This window comes from Podarcis vaucheri (assembly GCF_965113315.1).
Source record: "Podarcis vaucheri genome assembly, chromosome: 5".
Taxonomy (NCBI): Eukaryota; Metazoa; Chordata; class Lepidosauria; order Squamata; family Lacertidae; genus Podarcis; species Podarcis vaucheri.
The window spans coordinates 41,682,214-41,704,084 of NC_138763.1; the positions used below are offsets into that span (position 1 = coordinate 41,682,214).

Here is a 21,871-nt window from a genome sequence, read left to right on the forward strand (position 1 = left end):
GGAAAATTAATATTTTTGTTAATTAAAGAAGGGGAAGTCCTGTTTTCCAAAATTATGTTGAATCTATCTTGTATATTTGTCTGGTATGCAACTCCAGTAGGTTAACTTTGTGAGTACTAAGTGAATCAAGTTGAAAAAATGGGCACACACACCGACATTAATATAAATAGATAATCACCTGACTTCATTCATGCAGTAGAGAATATGAGAGTCACCTCATGCTGCTGATACTCAAGACAAAATATACACACACTGTATTCCCCCCTTCAAAATACACATGAACAGAGGGCCAATCCTTTTCCATGTCAGTCACATACGTTTTAAGGGTAAAGCATTGATATGTACACATGATCATCTTCAGAGCCCTTCCCTGTCTGCTGATTTTATATAGGAGCCCCTCAGTGTAAAAATGGCAAATAAAAAATGAGTGAAAATGCAGACTGAAAAAGACTCTGAACATAGATTCTGAAAATGACTCCAGAAACAATTCTTCGTTTTCCAGTAGTTTGAATGTTGCTTAAACATGTTGCAAGAAACTTGAATTTCCAAAGACCAATAATTTCTTGTAAAATTCCAACCACAATGTACAGACATCATTACAATTATTACAATTAATCTATTAACCACCATCTCAAGGTGATTTACACGTAAAATAATGAAAAGCAGTTAAACACAAAAGCAACAGAGACATTTCAAACAAGACTAAAACCCCAACAAGCAGACACTTGTGATAAAGACTCATTTATCAATCTGGGAAAGCCTGTTGGAACGAAAATGTCCTCAGCTGTTTCCGGAAGCTGACCATCCTTGCTGCTTACCAGATAATAAGACTTGCTTCCCCGCAAGCAGTTCCACCAAGCTTTATTATCTTTTTGCATAATTATTTAAACTTACTTTTTCATTCCTTTGTATCTGAGTCCACCAACCATGATGGTATTATTCATAAGGCTTTCTGCTGAATTTCACCTTATTCCACTGACGTTGTGTAACCTGGCAGTAGTAACCTCAGTCATTCTTAATGTCCCCCCCCCCTCCTCTTGCTGCAGCAAGCAGAAAAAATGGTGGCATATTTGCAGGACAGTGCCCTGGATGATGAAAGGCTAGCAGCCAAACTTCAGGAGCAGAGAGTAAAGGGTACTTCAGTACCATTACTCCACGAGGCCATGCAAAAGTGGTTCTACAAAGATCCACAGGGAGAAATTCAGGGTAAGCTTTCATCCTTTCCGCTTTCTATTTTTATTTCACTGGAATGTTGTTGTTTTTTAGTTATATGTGCACTAAAAAAGGGTGAGACATAAATTAAAAGAAAAAGAAACACCACCCATGTAGAAGGCAATGTAAAGGGGGGGGGAGGGGGGGAAATCCATGTATACTGTATACTTTACAAAGTTGTTATTGCACTCCATCAGATATTAACCTATTACAGTATTTGGAATGGATTCCAAATATAATTGAATCTGTCCATGGCAAGTCTGCGTTTATATGCAAGTTGTTCATATGTTGCGAGTTTGTATAAGTCTTCCATCCAATCATAGAAGGGAGCCACATTTTTATTTTTCTAATTCATCAGTCTTAGTCTTTTTGCTGTGTTAAGGGCACAGAGAATCCACTCATATTGTCCCTTTGTAAGGTTCTATGTGCTGGGTATATAATTCAAAGGGATATTTTGCTCTGTAAATGTAAGGTTGTTCTACATAGTTCTGTTGATAGTTTCAGTTACCTTCTGTCAAAAATCTTTCAGTACAGTGGTAGCCCGCAAGACGAACGCCTCGCGAGACGAAAAACTCGCAAAACGAAAGGTTTTTTCGTTTTCGAGTTGCCTCGCAAGACGAATTTCCCTATGGGCTTGCTTCGCAAAACGAAGCTTGCCCCGGGGACAGTGGGTCTTCTCTTTTGAAGCAAGGGGCTGCGGGGAGATAGCGATCTCCCTGCAGCCCCTTGCTGCAAAAGACGTCCGGGGGAAGCGAAGCGCTTCTTCCCCGCTTCCCCCGGACCTCTTCTGAAGCAAGGGGCTGGGGGGAGATCGCTATCTCCGCCCAGCCCCTTGCTGCAAAAGACGTCCGGGGGAAGCGGGGAAGCGAAGCGCTTCTTCCCCGCTTCCCCCGGACCTCTTCTGAAGCAAGGGGCTGCAGGGAGATCGCTATCTCCCCCCAGCCCCTTGCTGCAAAAGACGTCCGGGGGAAGCGGGGAAGCGAAGCGCTTCTTCCCCGCTTCCCCCGGACCTCTTCTGAAGCAAGGGGCTGCAGGGAGATCGCTATCTCCCCCCAGCCCCTTGCTGCAAAAGACATCCGGGGGAAGCGGGGAAGCGAAGCGCTTCTTCCCCGCTCCCCCCGGACGTCTTTTGCAGCAAGGGGCTGGGGGGAGATCGCTTCTCCCGGTGCTCCGAAGCCGGGCGGGGGGCAGGGGACACCTCCCGCCGCCGCGGGGACACCTTTTGAAGGCAGGCGGGGGGGGGGAGCAAAGACTTTCGCCCCCCGCCCGCCTTCAGAAGAGGTCCAGGACCTCTTCTGAAGGCTGGCGGGGGGCAAAAATCTTTGTCCCCCCTGCCTTCCCAGGGGCTTTTAAATCGCCCCGGACAGCGGAGAAGTCCTCCGCTGTCCGGGGCGATTTTAAAATGCCGCCCGCCAGCATTTTAAGATCACCCGGACAGCGGAGAAGTCCTCCGCTGTCCCGGGGTTTTTTAAAATGCTGGGGGTGGGAAGAAAAGCCCTTGTCCCCCCCCCCCCAGCCTTCAGAAGAGGTCCGGGGACAGACTGTCCCCGGACCTGGTCTGAAGGCGGTTTCCCTAGGAACGCATTAATTGATTTTCAATGCATTCCTATGGGAAACCGTGCATCGCAAGACGAAAAAACCGCAAGACGAAGAGACTTGCGGAACGAATTAATTTCGTCTTGCGAGGCACCACTGTATAGGACAATGAAAAAACATGTTTTAGAGAAGCATTATCCCTGTTGCATCTCCAACAGTTAGATACCTTAGATAGCCCTTTTTTAAACAAACGTAATGGGGTCCAGTATATTCTAAATATTATTTTTTGTTTTTTGAGCCTCAGTTTAAGGTCCGGAGACACCCTTGTTATAGCACTTAACACAGATTCCCACTGTGGGGTCGAAGTTGAGATCTCTAATTCTTTTTTCCATTTCTCCCTCAGTACCTGTATATCAAATTGGTTTGGTAGTGACATATATTTATATATGTTGATGGCCGGGTTTTTTGTTGTGTAAGAATTAATCACTTGCTTCAATATCTCTGGGGTCTCTCTGGCTGTAAAAGCTGCTGGTCCGTAGATGGTGGTTAGCAAGTTTTTTATCTGCAGATATTGCCATTGAGCATTTGTAGGTAATCTGTATTTGTCTCTTAAGACAGAATATGTATAAAATTCATCCTCTTCGTTTATCAGCTGTTCGAACGTTAATATACCCAAATTCATCCACCTCTTCCATACAACTATTTCTTTCCCAATTTTTAAAGACAGGTTTCCCCACAAAGTCATTTGTTGTGGAAGAAAAGGTCAAATTTATATTTTCTGGACATGTGGTTCCATATCATTCGAACTAATCTTATTGTTTCAATAGCATCTTGAGTATTAATGTATTTAGACCCAAGTGCTACCCATCTTTTTGAAGGTGCTACATAGGAATATTCCAAAGAAGCCCAATTTGGACAGTTGTTTTCAGTTATGGGTCTCCAGAATTGTATACCTGACAGTAAATATGCTTGGTAATACAATTCTAAGTCAGGGATCCCAAATCCTCCTCCTTTTATTGGTATTTGCATTTTTTGCATAGATATTCTTGTAACTGAAGAGCCCCAAAGGCATTTTCTAAACAAAGATTTAATTTTATGAAAGTATTTGCTTGGTATGTAAATTGGAATTCCTCTTAAGATATAAACTAGTCTAGTATTATGTTTATTTTATTTCACTGGAATATTAAGGGAAATTACAATACACTGCCTATGTACTTAGGGTGGCATCAGAAAATGTCTAGCTGTATAAGTAAGATCAAGACACATACTGCACATACTTAGCGTAGTCCCCCAGATACCAGGCTCTATATGGGCTGTGACTGTTGGGTGCAACACTCAGTAGAGGTTTCACTCTTGTCTTCATGGATTTCATCCCTTGATGATTTTGCAGGTCCATTCAGTAACCAAGAGATGACAGAGTGGTTCCAGGCCGGGTATTTCACAATGTCACTGTTGGTGAAAAGAGCATGTGATGAGAGCTTCCAGCCACTTGGAGACATCATGAAAATGTGGGGCAGGGTTCCTTTCACTCCCGGTCCAGCACCACCTCTGCATTTGGTAAATATGACAATGTGTAAAGCAGTTAACTTTAAATTAGAAAGTTAAGAGATGCCAGTTTTAGGGGTTTGTGTGCTTTTGTGCTACCAGGCACAGAGCAGCAATGACCTTTAGAGAGACTGCCTGTATGTTGAACATATACTCTGAGCCGCAATAGGACGGGCTTTCCATACAGGAAGGGAAAAGTGCTTACTGTACCTAGCAGTGAAATATCAAAAGCCCTCATTGCTACTGGTTCACTTACCTAAAAGCCTTTGAATGCTGCTTCAGATGGATCTGGCTGAACTGCTTTCTATGCATAGCAAATTGCAGAAGGAAATTAAGCCACAATCAGTAAAAGGTAGCTCCTACTGAGGCCCCTGACCCTTACTCCTTTTTTCAAGCTTGTTACTAGTTGTGGTCCTCCTGACTCCAGCCTTGTTGGTGTAGTCCAAAGGTAAACCTGAAACGATCTTTGAATCAGATTTGTCCTTGAACCAATTCTGCTTAGCAGCGAGAATTCTCCCCAGCAACAGGTGTCTATATCTAGGCCAGTCTGGGGGAAGAGAGATTCAGTGTCTGCCTTTGTCCATAAGAGTCTCTGAACCTGTCTCTCTAGCTGGATTGCTGCAGGGAGCAGAGAGAATTGAAATCTCTGTATATTGTTCTGTTTTATTTATGTAGACCAGTAGTGATATAAAGTTATGCAACTTGTAATATAAATAAATACTTTGAAGAAGAACTGAATGGGTGAGGTGTTTATTCCTTCACGGGCATTCACCGGTAGAGAGCTGGACTGCTGCTGCTGTGAAGACACAGGAAGACTTTCTGGGTAACTCTGCTGTGAGACAGTAAAAGGAACCCCAAAGGATTGGAGCACACACACTAACAAGCCTGCTTTGCTTCTGCCGCTGTGGCTTGATTTAGCATGTGGCACACAGCTTCTCCCTCTTTCTTCATATTTGAGAGAGGTGAAATAGGAAAGCATAGGGCCTTCCTTGAGGTAGAGGAGCATGTATCTTATGCACTGGGGATATTTGCTCCAGTTTCCTTTGCCAAGGAATGGTCCCTAGACACAGTTTAACTATATACACCCCTTTATTTTCCACTTCACACAATCCTTTATACTTTTTTACTAAACACAGTAATCTGTAAAAATGTTGTTCCATTTAATAACTTTTAATATAAAAGGTATTTCGTAATCATAATGTTGTAGGTCACTGTAATCAGAGTTGTGCATATGCTCATGAATCCTAATATTTTGATGCAAGTTAAGCTATCGATTTGTTTACAACCACAGGGAGAGTTGGACCAGGAACGACTGACTAGACAACAGGAATACACAGCCATGTACCAAATGCAGCACCTCCAGTACCAGCAATTTTTGTTACAGTAAGTTTATATCAGGGGTGGCTAACCTTTGGCCCTCCAGATGTTGGACTATAATTCCCTTCATCCCTGATCATTGCACATGCTGACGGGGTTGATGGGAGTTGGAACAGCATTTGAAGCACCACAAGTTAGCATCCCCTGATCTATATAAATATTTGTCAATGGCCATTTTGCTTTGTTTAAATGATCTAGAGCAGGGTAGTCCACTTTTTCATACTAAGTGGACTGCAAGACATCCGTGTACATGGCAGCTCTTCCTTCTCCTCACTGCCCAGCCACATACCTCCCCCTGAGTGGTGACAGGAGGAGGAGGAACAGCCACAGCTGCCACCACCCACTCCATCCAAAGTCCTCTGTCCCTGCTGATGGCATATGCCCCATCACCTAGCAGAAGGAGGACCCATTATGAGACAACTTTAACTACCCAGCAGCAATTCCGCCAGCTCACTTATTGTTGCTTCTCCTTATCTACAGCAGTCAGTCTGCTTACCTAGAGTCTCCCTCAGGGTAACAAGGAAGAGGAGTAAGTAGGCTCACAAAAATTATCCTAGATAGTTTGGTTTGTCTTGCATCATGCTGCTAGTATAGGGCACATGCTGCCCGTGATGGTCAGGACAGGGAGTGAGCAAGAAAGTGTGAGGAACAGTGGAAAAGTGGTGGCTATGATAAAGACAAGCTTCGGCAGATGGTGGCAGCTCTTGATTCAAGTTCCTCTTTGCCACAGTTACCCAACACCAGTCATTACTTTCTGGTTCTGTAGACAGCAGTATGTCTACTGCAAGTATGTGGGCTAGGAGTTGAGAATATAGGGTCTTGTTTTTTTGTAGGTCAGGGCTAGCCAACCTGGTCCTGGATTACCACTCTCATCATCCCTGACCATTGGCTGAACTGGTGGGAGTTGTGGTCCACAGTATCCAGGGTAGAGGGCTTCCATTTTGGTGTTCCTCTGTTAATAGCCTATTTGGTTTCTATTCTGGGCACAGAGAAGGGATGGAGCACTTTATTCCTCTTCCTCCAGCCTGCCTGCAACTCCTGGTTGCTTAAGGCTGCCAGCCTAGTGCTTAAATAAAAGGCTTGGAACCTGAGTTCTCTTCTGCTGGCAGGAGTTTTTCATGAGCAGACTCGCTCATGGGATGCTCCTGCCAGCGGAAGGGAGAAAGTGACATTCACTTATTTCCCCTTCCCCCTCCATTCCCATGTGTCCCCTGGAGGGCTTGTGGGGTAGAGAGAGTTGGCTCCAGTAAACTCCTTTTCCACCATCATGATCCTCCATTCAGTGAAAACTTTCCATGCAAAGGGGGGATCCTATACGTCAAAGGGATAGTTAGAATCCAATCTATAATTTAGGTAAATGTTGTGTGTCGCTGTTTTGAATAGCCACTTCAAATGACAGTTTTAAAATTTCTTATTTTTGGTGGGTGGGTGCTGGTTTGCACTGATGTGTTTGAATATCAGTTGGGGTATGAACTAGCAGCTCTTTTCTCTTCTGGGTTTTTATAGTCATTCTGTAACTAAGTAGAGTGAACTTTTCCCCATTCTCTTTTCCAGACAACAGTATGCCCAGGTAATGGCACAGCAGCAAAAAGCAGCTCTCTCATCACAGCAGCAGCAGCAGCTGGCTCTCCTTTTGCAACAGTTCCAGGCACTTAAAATGAGGTAAGAATGCAAGTTTCAGGGCCATTTTCACACATTATGCAGTAGTAAATCCAGTACTTTGAAAGTAAACTTCAAGCCACCCACCATGAATGGTTTCCTGAGAAAATGTCTTTGGAAATGTTTGCATGCACATAACTGTCATGTTCATACTTCACTTTATTAAAAGGGCATGTAATATAACACTGAATATAATGTATAAAGTGGCCCCTATAGAGTCTACTCATGATAGTGGTTGTTGAATATATAGCACTCTGTTTATGCCTGTTCAAAATCACTTCAAGTCAGTGTCACTAAGACTGTGAAATAGATCCATTGTCACTTTGTCCATTTATGTTGGTTGTATTTGTCATCATCTCATATTTGTTTTCATTGAAGCCTATTCTGTTAATTGACCAGAGCAAAAAAAATCATTCAAATTCTGGTCAATATTAAAGAACAGTTTCGTGCATCTCAAGAGTTCTGGATTTTGCTCAGCAGTGTTGGAATTGTCAGGAAGTTATGCCCTAATATCACTTTAATACTGGTTTTGAAGAAGAAGGAGAAAAACAGAGAAGCATTGTATTTTAAAATAAAAAGAAAACACCCCTGTGATCTCTAAGTAGAACTAGCTTTTTGATGTAGCATGTTGAATCTTCCTCTTTATATTCCAGGAAAGCTGAGCAGAACATGGTGACACCTGTAACAAGGTCTGTGTCAGTGCCAGACACTGGCTCAATTTGGGAGCTTCAGTCAGCAGCCCCACAAGCTACAGGTATGAAACAGTGTTTTGATATTGACTACATTCAGACACGGGTCTGGGATGCGGGTGGCGCTGTGGGTAAAACCTCAGTGCCTAGGACTTGCTGATCGTAAGGTCGGCGGTTCGAATCCCCGCGGAGGGGTGAGCTCCCGTCTTTCGGTCCCAGCTCCTGCCCACCTAGCAGTTCGAAAGCACCCCTAAGTGCAAGTAGATAAATAGGTACCGCTTTATAGCGGGAAGGTAAACGGCGTTTCTGTGTGCTGCGCTGGTGCTGGCTCGCCAGAGCAGCTTTGTCACGCTGGCCACGTGACCCGGAAGTGTCTTCGGACGGCGCCAGCTCCCGGCCTCTTGAGCGAGATGAGCGTGCAACATTAGAGTCGGTCACGATTGGCCCATACCGGCAGGGGTACCTTTACCTTTACCTTTACATTCAAACACAAAACAAACTGCCCTGAAATGACATCCAAATGAATGTCGCTTACAAACCATGGTTTGTGAATAATTTCCAAACCAGGATCTGAAACTACATCTTGAGAAAACTATGGTCGGCTCCTGGATCAAAGCCCACAAACCATGATTTGGGATGCTGCTGTTTTGAGAGGTACAGATAAAAGTATAAAGCATATAAAAGACAAAAGCTGTATCTTAGAGACCCTCAGTGGTGGTCTCTTCATTCTCATTCTTTCTGCCAGCCGCCTCATTTCTACCTCCTTAATTTATGCCTAGCTACACTTCCTTAGCAGGCTTCCTCCCCCTCTACTTCCTAAAAAAGGAAAAACCAAAGGTACACAAAAGAGGTCATTTAACTGTCTTAACAATCAAAACATATAGTGCATGTGATATTTTTTAATTACCAGTGAATTTGCCTGGGTGCACAGAATTGCTAGCTTCTTGGCTCTGTGGTCTCCTAATTTAAAAATTAATAGCCTACATTTCCCCCCCTTTTTGCAGTCTGGGAAGGAAGCAGTGTCTGGGATCTTCCAATCGACACTACAGCTCAGGGACCAGCTCTAGAACAGTTACAGCAGCTTGAAAAAGCCAAAACTGCTAAGGTAAGAAACAGTAGAAACCATTCCAGTTGCAGCTTTTCTTTTCTTTTCATTTCATTTGTTTTATGAGTAACTGTGACATGCCTTATACTGATTTAGTGTAATTGCCTTATACTGTACTGATTTAGTGTAATTGGGACACAACCTACTAATTCTTAATTGGGCTTTAAAAAAAAAAACAAGGACACAGTTTAGGGAAGACCAATCAAACTGGTAGCTGTAGAAGAGGACGCTGATGAGGGTGATTGTAACTAGCAGGAATAATGTGCTAGTTGAAGAGGTCTTTACTTCTACTGTTACTTCTTTAATTCAGCTAGAGCAGGAGAGGAGAGAAGCAGAACTGAGGGCCAAAAGAGAAGAAGAAGAGCGGAAAAGACAGGAGGAGCTACGGAGGCAACAGGAAGAGCTGATCAGGAGACAAGAAGAAGAAAGAAAAAGAAGAGAGGAGGAGGAGCTAGCACGCAGAAAGCAGGTGACATCTCAAATACATAAATTACAATTTCAGTATCTTTAAGAGAACCATTTTCTCAGTTCATGTGAAGGAAGTTGGAAAAGTTTTTTCCTGTTCCTTCCACCTTTTTAAGTCCAATGTGTGTTCACTTTTTCAGCTCAATTATACATGTTTATTTTTTGGAAGCCACCCTGGGGATCTATTTGAAGGACGTGCAGAAATTGCCCATAATAAAGAAAAGACATAAATAAATAAGAATTTTATTTAGGACAGGTGGGGGAAGTATGGTCTATGTTATGTTCCAGGAGCTCTTCCTCATAGAATTGTAGAGTTGGAAGGGACCCAAGGGTCATCTAGTCTAACCCCTGCAATGCAGGACATGACACCCCCCCCAAGCCTTACACTCCAGGAAGAGAGCCGGTAAAGGGGCCTCTTGCCATTGCAGCAACTCCATGGTGCTGCATTCTTCAGCACCATCCCCTGGCTACTGCCAACGGCAAGGCTTATCAAAAGCCTGTTTTTCCCTTGAAGGGACCCTATTACTTCTAAGTTGCCTACATCAACAGGAGGCAGATTGACACTTTTTGTGTTAGAACACTTTTGTGACTCGGGGGAGACACCTGGGAAAAGACTGTTTAAGGACTCTGTCTGTTTATCCTTAGCAACCAAGCATGTGTCTGCTCTAGGCTTATGGCCTGATGAACAGCCTCCAGAGCAAGAACACACATCACCAGCAGCCCCAGTCTTGCCTTCCAGGAAGGCAGAAGTATTCTTGGGGTGGGGTGTTAATTTGGGGGAGGACTAAATTGAATTTTGAGCACTTGGGTGATAATTTCAGGAAAAGGAAAATTTGATTTTTGGTAATCTCTGGGTAGGGTATTAATTTGGAGAGCAGAAAGAAAGAGTGAGAAAAGAGGATGACCCTGCCCACTGCTGACTTGCGCCCCCAAAGTGAAGTCAGCCCCTGTCCCTACGCATTCCCAACTGCGGTCATTTCATTTAAAAGACCTCTGGCTTCAGGTCAGAATCAGAGCAGCCAGGTCAGGGGACCCTTACTATCCAGCATACCGTGAATAAGAATTTAAATGCACACCCACACTTTTAGCTAATTTCTTTTTTTTTAATTTCTCTGTGCAGGAAGAAGCCCTAAGGCGCCAGAGGGAACAAGAAATTGCACTAAGACGGCAGCGGGAAGAGGAAGAACGGCAACAACAAGAGGAAGCACTTAGAAGACTGGAAGAGAGGAGAAGAGAAGAGGAAGAAAGACTACAGCGAGAAGAGTTGCTTCGTAAACAGGTGAAAAGAAGGGAAATCTTTTGCAGTTAAGACCTGCAAGAATCAGAGGCTGGTTCGCACATGTATGCTCACTTGTTGACTACATCAAGTGATAATGCATAAGTGAATGAGCCATTAGCAGATCAAACAATGCAGAGGGACCTTTCATTTTGTTTAAGACTCTACCAATTCAAAACTGATAAATGGTCTTAAAGTTTTGGATTTCTAAAACAAAGTCATACAAGGAGTGTAATAAGAGCTTTCATGGCTGCTCTGGGGCATTTTCTAAAGCTATATTTTATCAAATTGTTGTTGTTCTAGCACGGGTTGCATTCTTAGAAGCAAAGGATTCTTTGCAATCCTATGTATCTTGAAACAAACAAAAAGGAAGCATTTTAATCTAGGTTAGTCCACTTTAGAGACTCTGCATGTTTTTTCTGTTCTGGGAAGGAAGAGGAGGCTGCCAAATGGGCACGTGAAGAAGCAGAGGCAAAGCGTCAGCTAGAAGAAAACCGGCTGCGCATGGAAGAAGAAGCAGCCCGACAGAGGCATGAAGAGGAAGAACGAAAACGTAAAGAGCTGGAACTCCAACGCCAGAAAGAAATTATGAGGCAGAGGCAGCAGCAGCAGGAGGCTTTGCGCCGATTGCAGCAGCAGCAACAGCAGCAGCAACTTGCACAGATGAAGGTACTGATTCTTCGTAATGTTACTCTTTTTCTCATTGCCACAAATCCACTCTCACAAGTTAGGCTCACAGCCCAAGCCAGCAGAGAAGCTCTCTGTTAGCTGTGCTGAAATTTACATGACCATTGCCAGAACCTGCCTTTTAACGCTCTTGGAATTGGGCACCAGAAGCAGGAGATGGGCAGCTCTAACTTCAATCAGTGGCATCCCAGTTTGTCCAGGTTATTTCTTTACTGCTCAGTGTACCTCATTGCACACTGCTTAGATATTACAGTGCTAAGTGATATTTAAGTTGTTGAAATTAATAATAAATAATAACTAAAACATGAAAGTAGCATAGATATGCAAATCTCTCTAATTTACAGAAAAATTAAGATTTCCTTGACACATATCATAATTCCTGCCCCCCCCCCCCCGCCCTGCTCAGGGTGTGCATTTCTGTCCATAACTATAGATCTGAGAAAGTACAATGAGGCGCAACTTGCCACCCTACCAAAAATGTATATAGGTGCACATATCCTGAGTAATGCCTCATTTTTAAGCTAAACCCTTCCAGAGTGCTACCTGGAACTATCCTTCACCAAGGATAGCCTGACTACTGTAGTCCGTGTTGCATTCTTGAGGCTGGATTACAGTGGTACCTCGGCTTAAGAACTTAATTCGTTCCGGAGGTCCGTACTTAACCGGAAACTGTTCTTAACCTGAAGCACCACTTTAGCTAATGGGGCCTCCTGCTGCTGCTGCTGCTGTGCCGCCGGAGCACGATTTCTGTTCTCATCCTGAAGCAAAGTTCTTAACCCAAGGTACTATTTCTGGGTTAGTGGAGACTGTAACCTGAAGCGTATGTAACCCAAGGTACCACTGTACTGCAATGCTCTCTATGTGGGACTGCCCTTGGTCATGCTCCAGAAGGTTCAACTGGTATAGAATGCAGTGGCCAGACTGTTGGTGGGGGCACATAGCCCACAACATGTGACACCATTGTTAAAACATCTGCATTAGCTGCCCATCTACTACTAAGCCAGGTTTAAGGTCCTTTTGTTAATTTACAAGCCCCAAACAACTTAGGTCCGGGGTACCTTAGCAACTGCCTGAATTTTTATATCTCAGCTCATTCACTGAAACCATTAGCAGGAGTGTTGCTGGTTGTCCACTGACTGGAAGACAACTCAGCTATCAGTGACTTGACATCATAATGGCACCAGATGATTTCAAGGTGGATGCCCCTTGTCCCGCTGCCAGAGTTGACCAGCAGGGGTGGGGAAAATAATGTTCTGGTTCATTGGGTAAAAAGGTTCTCTGTTCCTGATTTAGAGCATAAAACTGGGAGTAGAGAAACCTGGATTCAAATCATCATACTGTCATGAAACTCACTGGATAAACTTGGGCCAGTCTAATCTGTTTCACCAGGTTGGTGTGAAGATAAAATGAAGTCAGTACCATGTACACAGGTCCCGGGAGGATGAGCTGTATAAAAATGGAGGCTGAAGCTGTTGGTTTTGAATCGCATGGGTCTCTGCATCAGACTTTTTAAAATGCATTTTTCATTGTTTCTCCATGCTACTACTGCCTTCTTCCCTCAGCTGTTTTCTTTGCTTCATTTCCTTTCCTTTGAATAATTCCCATTTCATTCACAGCACAGTCAGGTGCTTGAATCTTACTATTATATTGCTGTGGAAATTATGACTATTGTTGGTACTATAAAGATTAATTGGAGGTTGGGTACACACCTGGCAGGAAAAGGTTGCACTTCTACAGTACAAGGAGACAAAATAAAGATTGTGGCATATTAGCAGCTTTTGTGGCAGACAATAACAACTGTTTGCATGTTTTTGAGTGGCTGATTCAGCATATATCCTGATGTATTCACTCTTTCCATTAAGAAAACTTAAGTGCTGTTTCTTGTATGTCTTTCCTCCCAGCTCCCTTCTTCTTCAACATGGGGTCAGCAATCAAATTCTAGGGCATGTCAGTCCCAAACGACGTTATCATTAGCAGAAATCCAGAAGCTTGAAGAAGAGAGAGAGCGGCAGCTTCGAGAAGAGGTAAAATTCATAGTTTGGAAAAGAGGCTTTAGGTTGCTGCTGAAATAGAATAGTCAAATTTCCTTGCCATTACACAGTTATGAAAGACATATTCTTTCACCCATTGTGAAAGATATATTCATCTGGTGACCTCCCACTACTTTCTGCCTTTAGACAGCCCATGGCTTGCTCATTTGTGTGCAGTTGTGGCTTGTCACTGCTAGGAGTCACTGTGACAATTTCTAAACACTTAATAAGCTTAACCCAAGATACCTAGGAGGCTTTACACAGCTCATTCTCATTTCCCTTCATGGAACACAGCAGTTAAACCTTGAAGTTGCCAATTAAGCATAGTTTCCTGTATCATCTGAGCTGGGAAACTACAGTTACCAGTTTTAGAACAAGGCAGGCTCTGAAGCCAACTTCAAAGCATTGTTAAAATCCTAGTTGGTTTTGAACCTGGTAACTGTGATTTCCCAGTGATGAAGCAGAAATTGTGCTTAATTGAATATTTTCTGAGTACAACTCCTGTGTGCTACAAAGGAAGAAGGAGAGCATAAGCAGGCAAAAAGCTTCCACATGTCTCATTTTAATAAACCCAAGTTATAATTGCCCAAATATTATCATAGTCTTAGATTACCAAGACTGAAAGAGCTAGCCTTTTTCGTTTTTCTTTTTTTTTTTTTTTTTTTTTTTTTGCAAATTTGCCTGGTTTAATGATACAATGTTAAAGACATAGAATTGTGGTTAATATAAATGCTAATTCTACTGATTCTCTTTAAATGTAAAGCCTCAAATTAGATTCATTGCCCATCTAGTTTTAGTTAGGAATTTAAAAATGAGGGGGTGGGTAGAAAAATAATTTGTTCAATGAGTAATGATTGCTTGACTGGAAAACAAGCAGAATATGAAAGTATTTGTGTCCAGGTGCACTTTCCAAGACCAGAGACTTTGATCAGTGTGTCTGAGGCAAATTTCAGTACCCTCAGTGAAACACATACCTATTCAGATTTATCCAGCTTTGAGGAAAATGTGTGGAAAACAGTAGAAGATAATCAAGTACGCATTTAAGAACTGGAATGTCCTGCATTGACTGTTTTCCAGCAAAGGCGTCAGCAGCGTGAACTAATGAAAGCCCTCCAGCAGCAACAGCAACAGCAGCAACAGCAACAAAAACTGTCTGGCTGGGGAAATGTTGCCAAACCTGCCGGTACTACAAAATCCCTCTTGGAGATACAGCAGGAGGAGGCAAGGCAGATGCAGAAGCAGCAACAGCAGCAGCACCAGCAACAGCAAAGCAGGTCCCGCAGCAGCACTACAGTGAGTACAGCTCCTGCTAATAATAATAATAATAATAATAATAATAATAATAATAATAATCTTGTTGAAGTCGAAACTTTATTTGTATCGCTTTTCCTCTATTGGGGATAATAAACAGTATCTCCATTACTGTTGTTCCAGCAACATTCTAATCTGCACACCAGCATTGGCAATTCAGTATGGGGCTCTCTAAACACGAATCCTAGCAGCCAGTGGGCATCAGACCTTGTCAGCAGCATTTGGAGCAATGCTGATACAAAAAACTCAAACATGGGATTCTGGGACGATGCAGTCAAAGAAGTTGGACCTCGTAACGCAACCAATAAAAACAAGAGCAATGCTAGCATCAGGTAGGAACTGGGATGCAGTGAGCTTCCCTTCAATTCATTGTAGAGGCTCAGGCCTGTTGCAGGCCCTCGAAATCATTCTGCTGTAGCCTTTGCCAACCTTGTGCCCTCTAGATGTCTTGGCTACACCATCCCTGACCATTGGCCTTGCTGATTGGGACAGATGGGAATTGTCACCCAAAACATCTGGAGTCTTGTGGGTGGAACCTTTCCACCAAACCCTGCAGTGTGCTGTATCAGTGCAGCCAGGATCTCTTATGGTCCCATTCCTTCTGTTTTCTGTTAGCTCCCATCTCAGTATACTTTCATATTTGTGATTTTGACAGAAGGCAGAAACGTTTGTGAAGCTGCTTGAATTTTCTAGTCTTGTATACTTTGCATGTTTTTTCCTGGTAACCCGTGTCTCTTCCTCACACACTGCCTTTTTGCCTGTCTTAGTAAATCTATAGGTGTTACAAGCAGGCAGAATAAGAAGGTGGAAGAAGAAGAAAAGTTGCTAAAGCTGTTCCAGGGGGTTAATAAAGCCCAGGATGGATTCACTCAATGGTGTGAACAAATGCTTCATGCACTCAACACAGCCAACAACTTGGATGGTAAGCAGTGAAAAAGGAGTGTGAAAGTTTCAGTCTAACACATTGAGAAACGGCATCATAGCTGCACATTATCATGTGATGCATTACTTCCCATTGTCCAAAATTGTATTTAGAGGCATTAAGGAAGATGGGGAAATTGCAAAAGGTTTGGTATCCCCAGTATTCTTGGGAAATGTTTAAAATTCCTGATTTTACACAGATCAGGGCTGATGCTACAGTTAATATTTTCTTTCCTGTTAAGTCATAAGGCATACACCATTGCTCAAAAGTTAGATTAAATAGGAAATGATCATTAGGAATCCAGCAGAGACTGTTGTCTTAGTGAGGAAATTAATTCATCCCATATCTCAGTGAATAAGGAGAAAGGGCTCTCTGTTTTCTTGCAGGTAAAGATAATACCGTATTACATAAAGTTTGTAAGGAAATGTATGATATTGAAAAGCTCTGGATTTATTTATTTTTTTGCTTATGCACCTATAGGCTTTGTAAGTATCTCGTGATTTGTCTTCCTTTCCGGCTGCAGTTCCCACGTTTGTGTCCTTCTTGAAGGAAGTAGAATCTCCATACGAGGTCCATGATTACATCAGAGCCTACCTTGGAGATACCCCTGAAGCCAAGGAATTTGCCAAGCAGTTTCTTGAGCGCCGTGCCAAACAAAAAGCCAACCAACAGCGGCAGCAACAGGTTCGGGCTTCTGTCTTTGGAGAATATTTGCAAGCGAATTTCTGTGATTACTGGAGAAAACAGATCTGCCTGTCTGGTTGATGTAGAGTTTAGCAATCTGTTTTGAAACGAGGACAAGCTTGACTATGGAATGGCTTACAACTGGGGCAGGGAACTCCTGGCTCATAGACTGGATGCATCCTAAAATACAAAATGCCCTTCCATGAAATGCTGTGGGCACTCCTGTTGAAAGATTGCCATGTGTACTATCACTGTGACTGTTGTCTCTTTCTCACATGCTCTCTTCTCTCTCACGGCAACTTGACTGAATAAATTTCTTCTTCCAGTCCATCCCATGTTCTGACCTGAATTTTAGAATCCCAGGAATTCTGATGAAGGGAGCTATTCTGAGTACCTGGCATGATTCAAAGCAAGGGATGGGGGGGGGAGAGATCACTGAGTTGGGGGAAACTCCGGAAATAGCAGAATTTCCCCTAGGCATGGTAGGCTGGGCAAAAATTTGCAGGGGAGGGGGCATGTTGTTTGACTGAGGTAAGTTGCACTCAAGTGTGCCTGAGAAAAGCAAGTGGTACTGGCTGGATGACAAAACAGGCTACTAAGAAGCTATTTGCTCTTCTTTTTGGATCCTTCCAGTGAAACCTAAATTCAATCTCTCAGGGCAGACTGATGCTCCAGATGGCCACTTCAAAATGTTAGGCAACCACCTCAGAAACAACAACTATCTAATCATCAGGACAAAAACTCTCTCCCTATGACAGTGCACTCCTAGATAAGCTTACTTGCCTAGGATTGTGGCCTTAATGTTTATATACAATGCAGTCCTAAGCATATTTATTTGAAAGCAAGTCCCCTTATGGTCAATTAAACTTACTGCCTAGTAAATGAGTGTAGCATAGGGCAGGGAGGGCGGTACAGGGAATGTGGGATGGGATGGAGTGAGGGGTGAGGTGGCATGGCAGAGAGAGAGAGAGTTGCAATGCTGAAACTCCACTCGGTTGTTGGAATTAAAGGCTTTATTCCAAACTTCAGTACAGTGTCCAAACATTAAGTTGCAAAGGCAGGAAGCACAGCAGAGTTCTAGACACAAGGTTAGACTTAAACTAAGACGTTGACCCAACAACTGAGATGCCCCTGAACTCTCAGGACAGGTACCTTCATTTGTGTGATCGATGTACCGAGGCTGGGAATGGGCATGCAAGCAATCAATCCTCCAAGTGGGCTGAACGTGTGAAGTCTGTTTGTGCCAGCACAATTGTCTCCATGTTCTTGGTTTATGGAAACAGAGATGATTGAGCCAATTCACCATCAGATGTGTTGCTCTGCACTGCCCCTGAAAGGGATGACTCTTCAGTGGTGCCAGAGCCCTCATCAACCAAGCAAGACTCTACACTTGGGGTGTCCAGTGGCACTGAAGTGGGGCGTTCTCCTGCCAACCCACTTGGATCTCCTGGGTCCTCATCACCATCTCTCAATCCACTGGGTCCGCCCCCAGGGTCAGACTGCACCAAATTCCCAATCTCTTTCTATTCCCCATCAGACCACTCCCTCTAAGACATCTCCAAGGGGCTTGTGACAAGGCCCTTCATAGAGAGAAGATTTCTCACCCCTTGCTTATTAGACAGCTATTGTGTTGTATGTGCAGCTGACCTTAAAATCTTCTGTAAGTAACGTAGAATAGGGGTATGAGAGTGAGGGTGTGTTCAGGTAATTAACAGAGATATCAGCGAATGTGCTAAACAGAAATGTTACTGGTCTACTGCCTATGATTGGGACAGTGAATCATTGTTATTTTTCTACTCTTACTGAGTGCACAAGGCATGATTCCAGCTTGTAATACGTTATTTATTTGTGTTCCAGGATTCTGTGTGGGGGATGAACCACAGTTCACTGCATTCGGTCTTTCAGACTAATCAGAGCAACAACCAGCAATCCAACTTTGAGGCAGCGCAGAGTGGTAAAAAGAAGAAGAAACAAAAAATGGTTCGAGCAGATCCCAGCTTGTTAGGCAAGTTTTGTGGTACATTAAATAAATGGGGCAAGAGTCAGAAGGGGAAAATAAAAGCTAAGATTCCAGAATCAGGGATGGCTGCTGGGTGCTTTCTTCCCCTCTTGGAGCTGTAGCCAGATTTAGGTGTTGCCTGGACATCACCACTCCAGCTCTTACCTCTGCTTGCCCCATCATTAGTTAGTTCCATTCACACTCAGATATGTGGGGGAAGACAGGCTAATAAGCGCTGAAGGTTTTGTGCGTGCCTGTCAAGTCTATTTTAATCTTGATTACTAGCCCTCCCCTTTGCTCGTTTCTCTCTTGTTTCTCAAATTGCTAGGAAATGGTTAGCAGATTTATAAAAGACAAACATTTCTTCAATATTTGTGTATAATTTGGGGGTTTATTGGGAAGATTACTCACTCATGCTTTTATTGTGTAAATATCCTTAAAGCAGGAGCTGAAAGCAGTCGAAAAAATAGCTGGATTGATGGCAGGTGCTGCCTTCAATATTGTCTTTAATATATGTGGATTACTTTAGGAAGACATGTAAGATCTGGGAATAAGCTGTACACATCTGTGCACTAAGAAATCTGTCTGTCTTGTTTTGCAGGTTTCTCTGTCAATGCCTCTTCAGAGCGGCTCAACATGGGAGAAATAGAGACTTTGGATGACTACTGAGTATATGCAACTCGCCTGGCTTTTCCTGTGTCCTGTTAACCATGCATTCTCCACTGCTGGACAGAGTCTTTTCTATCTGCTGCAGTCATCTTTGCCTTGCAAATGGATCACAGAATCAAATCATCTCAGGCTGCTATTTCTAGCCTCAACCAAGCCCTTTTCTGCCCAGGATTGCACAACCACCTTCATTTTTATCAGCCTCTGGTTCTCTCTTCTGGATAGGTGGGAAAGAAGATTTATATATGAGGCCGAGTGCAAATCACGGTGCTGTGATTTCTTCTCCCAAGCTATTTGTAAAGCCATTTGGAGGTCTACATATGGTAGCTTCCTTTCCTTCTCTTGTCATTCTCGTCACATTTAACTGGTGCAATCATAGTGGAGAGCTCATGGTTAACAGATGTAATTCAGAACCAAAATGCCACGCAGATAATGACTTCCATGCTCCATCAGGGCAAAAGATGCCTTCCGAACCAGGAAGTGCATTCATAACTGTAGAACTGGCAACAGCAGGGAATGGTGGTGGTGGGCAGCATTCAGCTTGGATTGGTTTGGCAATGCACATCCCTGCCAGGCCTTCTTCAGCACATTGAATTTGGAGGAGTTCAAGTCTGTATTCATTGGGTAGTGATGTCAAAGATGCTGGAGTTCATGCTTCAGCACACTCCAGCCTCCCTGAACAATTGGGGACTCAAATTGTGGGAGGAGGCACACATCTTTTCCTTCAGGCTGATTTTCTCCTTTAATTATACTTCCTCCAAAGTGATTGGGCCAGTTATTTTGGACCCTTCTGCTGTGAATTTGTCTCGTTTCAGAGACGCATAGGATCTTTACCATATGTATCTTCACCAGTTGGTTTTTTGGTGGGAGTTGACACTACCTTTGGAACCTGAAACGGAGCCAGATTTCATCTGGTCACACGTGATGGTGGTTCAGAGTTTTGTAAGTTCTGCAGCAGCATTAACGCCAAGGAACAGGGAGCTGTCGTCTTGAAAGTGAAATAAATGAGGCAAGGAATCTGAGCATTGGCAGAGTCTCTTTATAAAAATCACATGGAGGGGGATAAAGCGAGGTGTGCTGGTTTTTACAATATAGTACACTCTCCCATTACTTCCAATCCATTGTGCTTATATATTTATGTAATCCACCTTCTCCATTCCTTACCCCAGAATGTTAAAAAGTCTGAAGTGGCCATTGCACTTAGTTCTAAACCCCCACTCTCCACGCTCCCACTTGCACAGGGCTGCAATGTGCCCACGGAAGTTGCGCTGCTGTATGAAGACCTTGGTCTGCCATCATCGCCTGAAGAAGACAACTGAAGTTGCTCCAGAGCAGATTAATTTAGATTTTATTTCTTTTGATTTTCTTCTCTCTTACCCCTTTCCCCCACCCCCAACGTGTACAGTAACTCTTACAGAGACAGCTGCAGATTTGTATATAGTTTTTGGATCTGGTAGCTCAGTGAGGCTAGGTGCTGTCACAGATCTGGTCTCCTGATCTCCTTTGCTTTGTAAACTTACAAAGGGGGGAAGGGGGTAGTTAATGTTTACAGAACTTTAAATTCCCTCGGAACTCTTGCTAGTATGGGGGTAATAAAAAAGAAGAGAGAACTTAAATAAAACCTGGTTGTATTAATACCTGAGCACACATTGTTTGCTTTTGTCAAAGCCAGCTTTGGCAATCCTTTCCGGTGCTAAACTTGACCTGGAACTCTACCAGTGCCTGTTCCATCAAGTAACAATCAAGTACACAGGACATGGAGGGACAGCAGCTGCTTTATTTCATACCCTTGGAGGAATGTTGGTGGTTTTGCTACTTGATAATTTTAGAGGTGAAAATAAACATCAGTTAAGTTGAGATTGGAAATGTTCGACAAATCTTCACTCTTCCCTTCTTTCATCTGCAGACACATACCCATTCATGTTCTTGTGTTGTTTATGCAAGAGGACTAAGCCTGGCTAGTTCTTTTTTAAGCTGTAAACATGTAAAAAAAACACATTAATAAGCCCACTGTGAACAAAACAGCAAGTGCTATACCAACCCCAACATTTTTTATTTTTTTGCAAACCAAAGCAATGGTTCTGTAACCCAAGCTGAGAATACACTGGCCTTTAGGGACAGAGGGGATTTTATGTGGCTCTTAAATATAGACATAGGTAGCTTGTTTCACATTTTTCCAAGAATAGTTTTCATTGCTTCTTATTTGTTTTCAAAATAATTACACTGAAATATGACGATGGGGTGAAGGAAATGATCAGTGACCCAAACCAAATGAAATTGATCAACCCCTAAGTGTCAGGCTTCCTATAAAACATTTTAGATTTCTCACCTGTATATTTTTCTTCTCTGCCCCTCCAGTAGTTATAAGTTTACAACTGAACATCTGTCTTGGTCATCTATTTCTTAGAAAACCATTGAAGTGTAGCTTATTTTGTACCATACCTGAGAACAAGACCCTGCTCTAGTAGCCACATTTTGTTTACTTGGATAGGAATAATTTTGGGCTGTAGAAGAATTTAAAATTTATGCTAAATCAAATTTATTCTAGTAAAACTTCGCAGCAGGGTGGGAGATTGTAGGTAAGAACACAAATGTGCCTTATTTCAAGACCTTTTTCGTACATAAAGCATCCTGTAATGTAAATGCATGGACATGTAGTAAGTTGTTTGGGTGAGCAGCTTCTCATGGGATTTGAGCAGATTTTAAAC

The 21,871-nt window shown here is 43.0% G+C and overlaps 1 protein-coding gene across 3 annotated transcripts in view; it reads left to right on the forward strand.

Moving 5' to 3' along the window:
• Positions 1-20,798, forward strand: part of GIGYF2 (GRB10 interacting GYF protein 2) — a 75,485-nt gene extending 54,687 nt beyond the window's left edge. For all 3 annotated transcript variants that reach the window (XM_082221705.1, XM_082221706.1, XM_082221707.1), the window contains exons 13-28: positions 1,047-1,206; positions 4,139-4,305; positions 5,585-5,676; positions 7,225-7,332; positions 7,983-8,083; positions 9,023-9,123; positions 9,434-9,592; positions 10,709-10,867; positions 11,297-11,533; positions 13,453-13,575; positions 14,659-14,874; positions 15,016-15,224; positions 15,660-15,814; positions 16,338-16,498; positions 18,356-18,503; positions 19,099-20,798. In XM_082221705.1, the coding sequence (XP_082077831.1) occupies positions 1,047-1,206; positions 4,139-4,305; positions 5,585-5,676; positions 7,225-7,332; positions 7,983-8,083; positions 9,023-9,123; positions 9,434-9,592; positions 10,709-10,867; positions 11,297-11,533; positions 13,453-13,575; positions 14,659-14,874; positions 15,016-15,224; positions 15,660-15,814; positions 16,338-16,498; positions 18,356-18,503; positions 19,099-19,166 (2,364 nt within the window). In that variant the 3' untranslated portion in view covers positions 19,167-20,798. The remainder of the gene's footprint in view (positions 1-1,046; positions 1,207-4,138; positions 4,306-5,584; positions 5,677-7,224; positions 7,333-7,982; positions 8,084-9,022; positions 9,124-9,433; positions 9,593-10,708; positions 10,868-11,296; positions 11,534-13,452; positions 13,576-14,658; positions 14,875-15,015; positions 15,225-15,659; positions 15,815-16,337; positions 16,499-18,355; positions 18,504-19,098) is intronic.
• Positions 20,799-21,871: the final 1,073 nt, after the last annotated feature.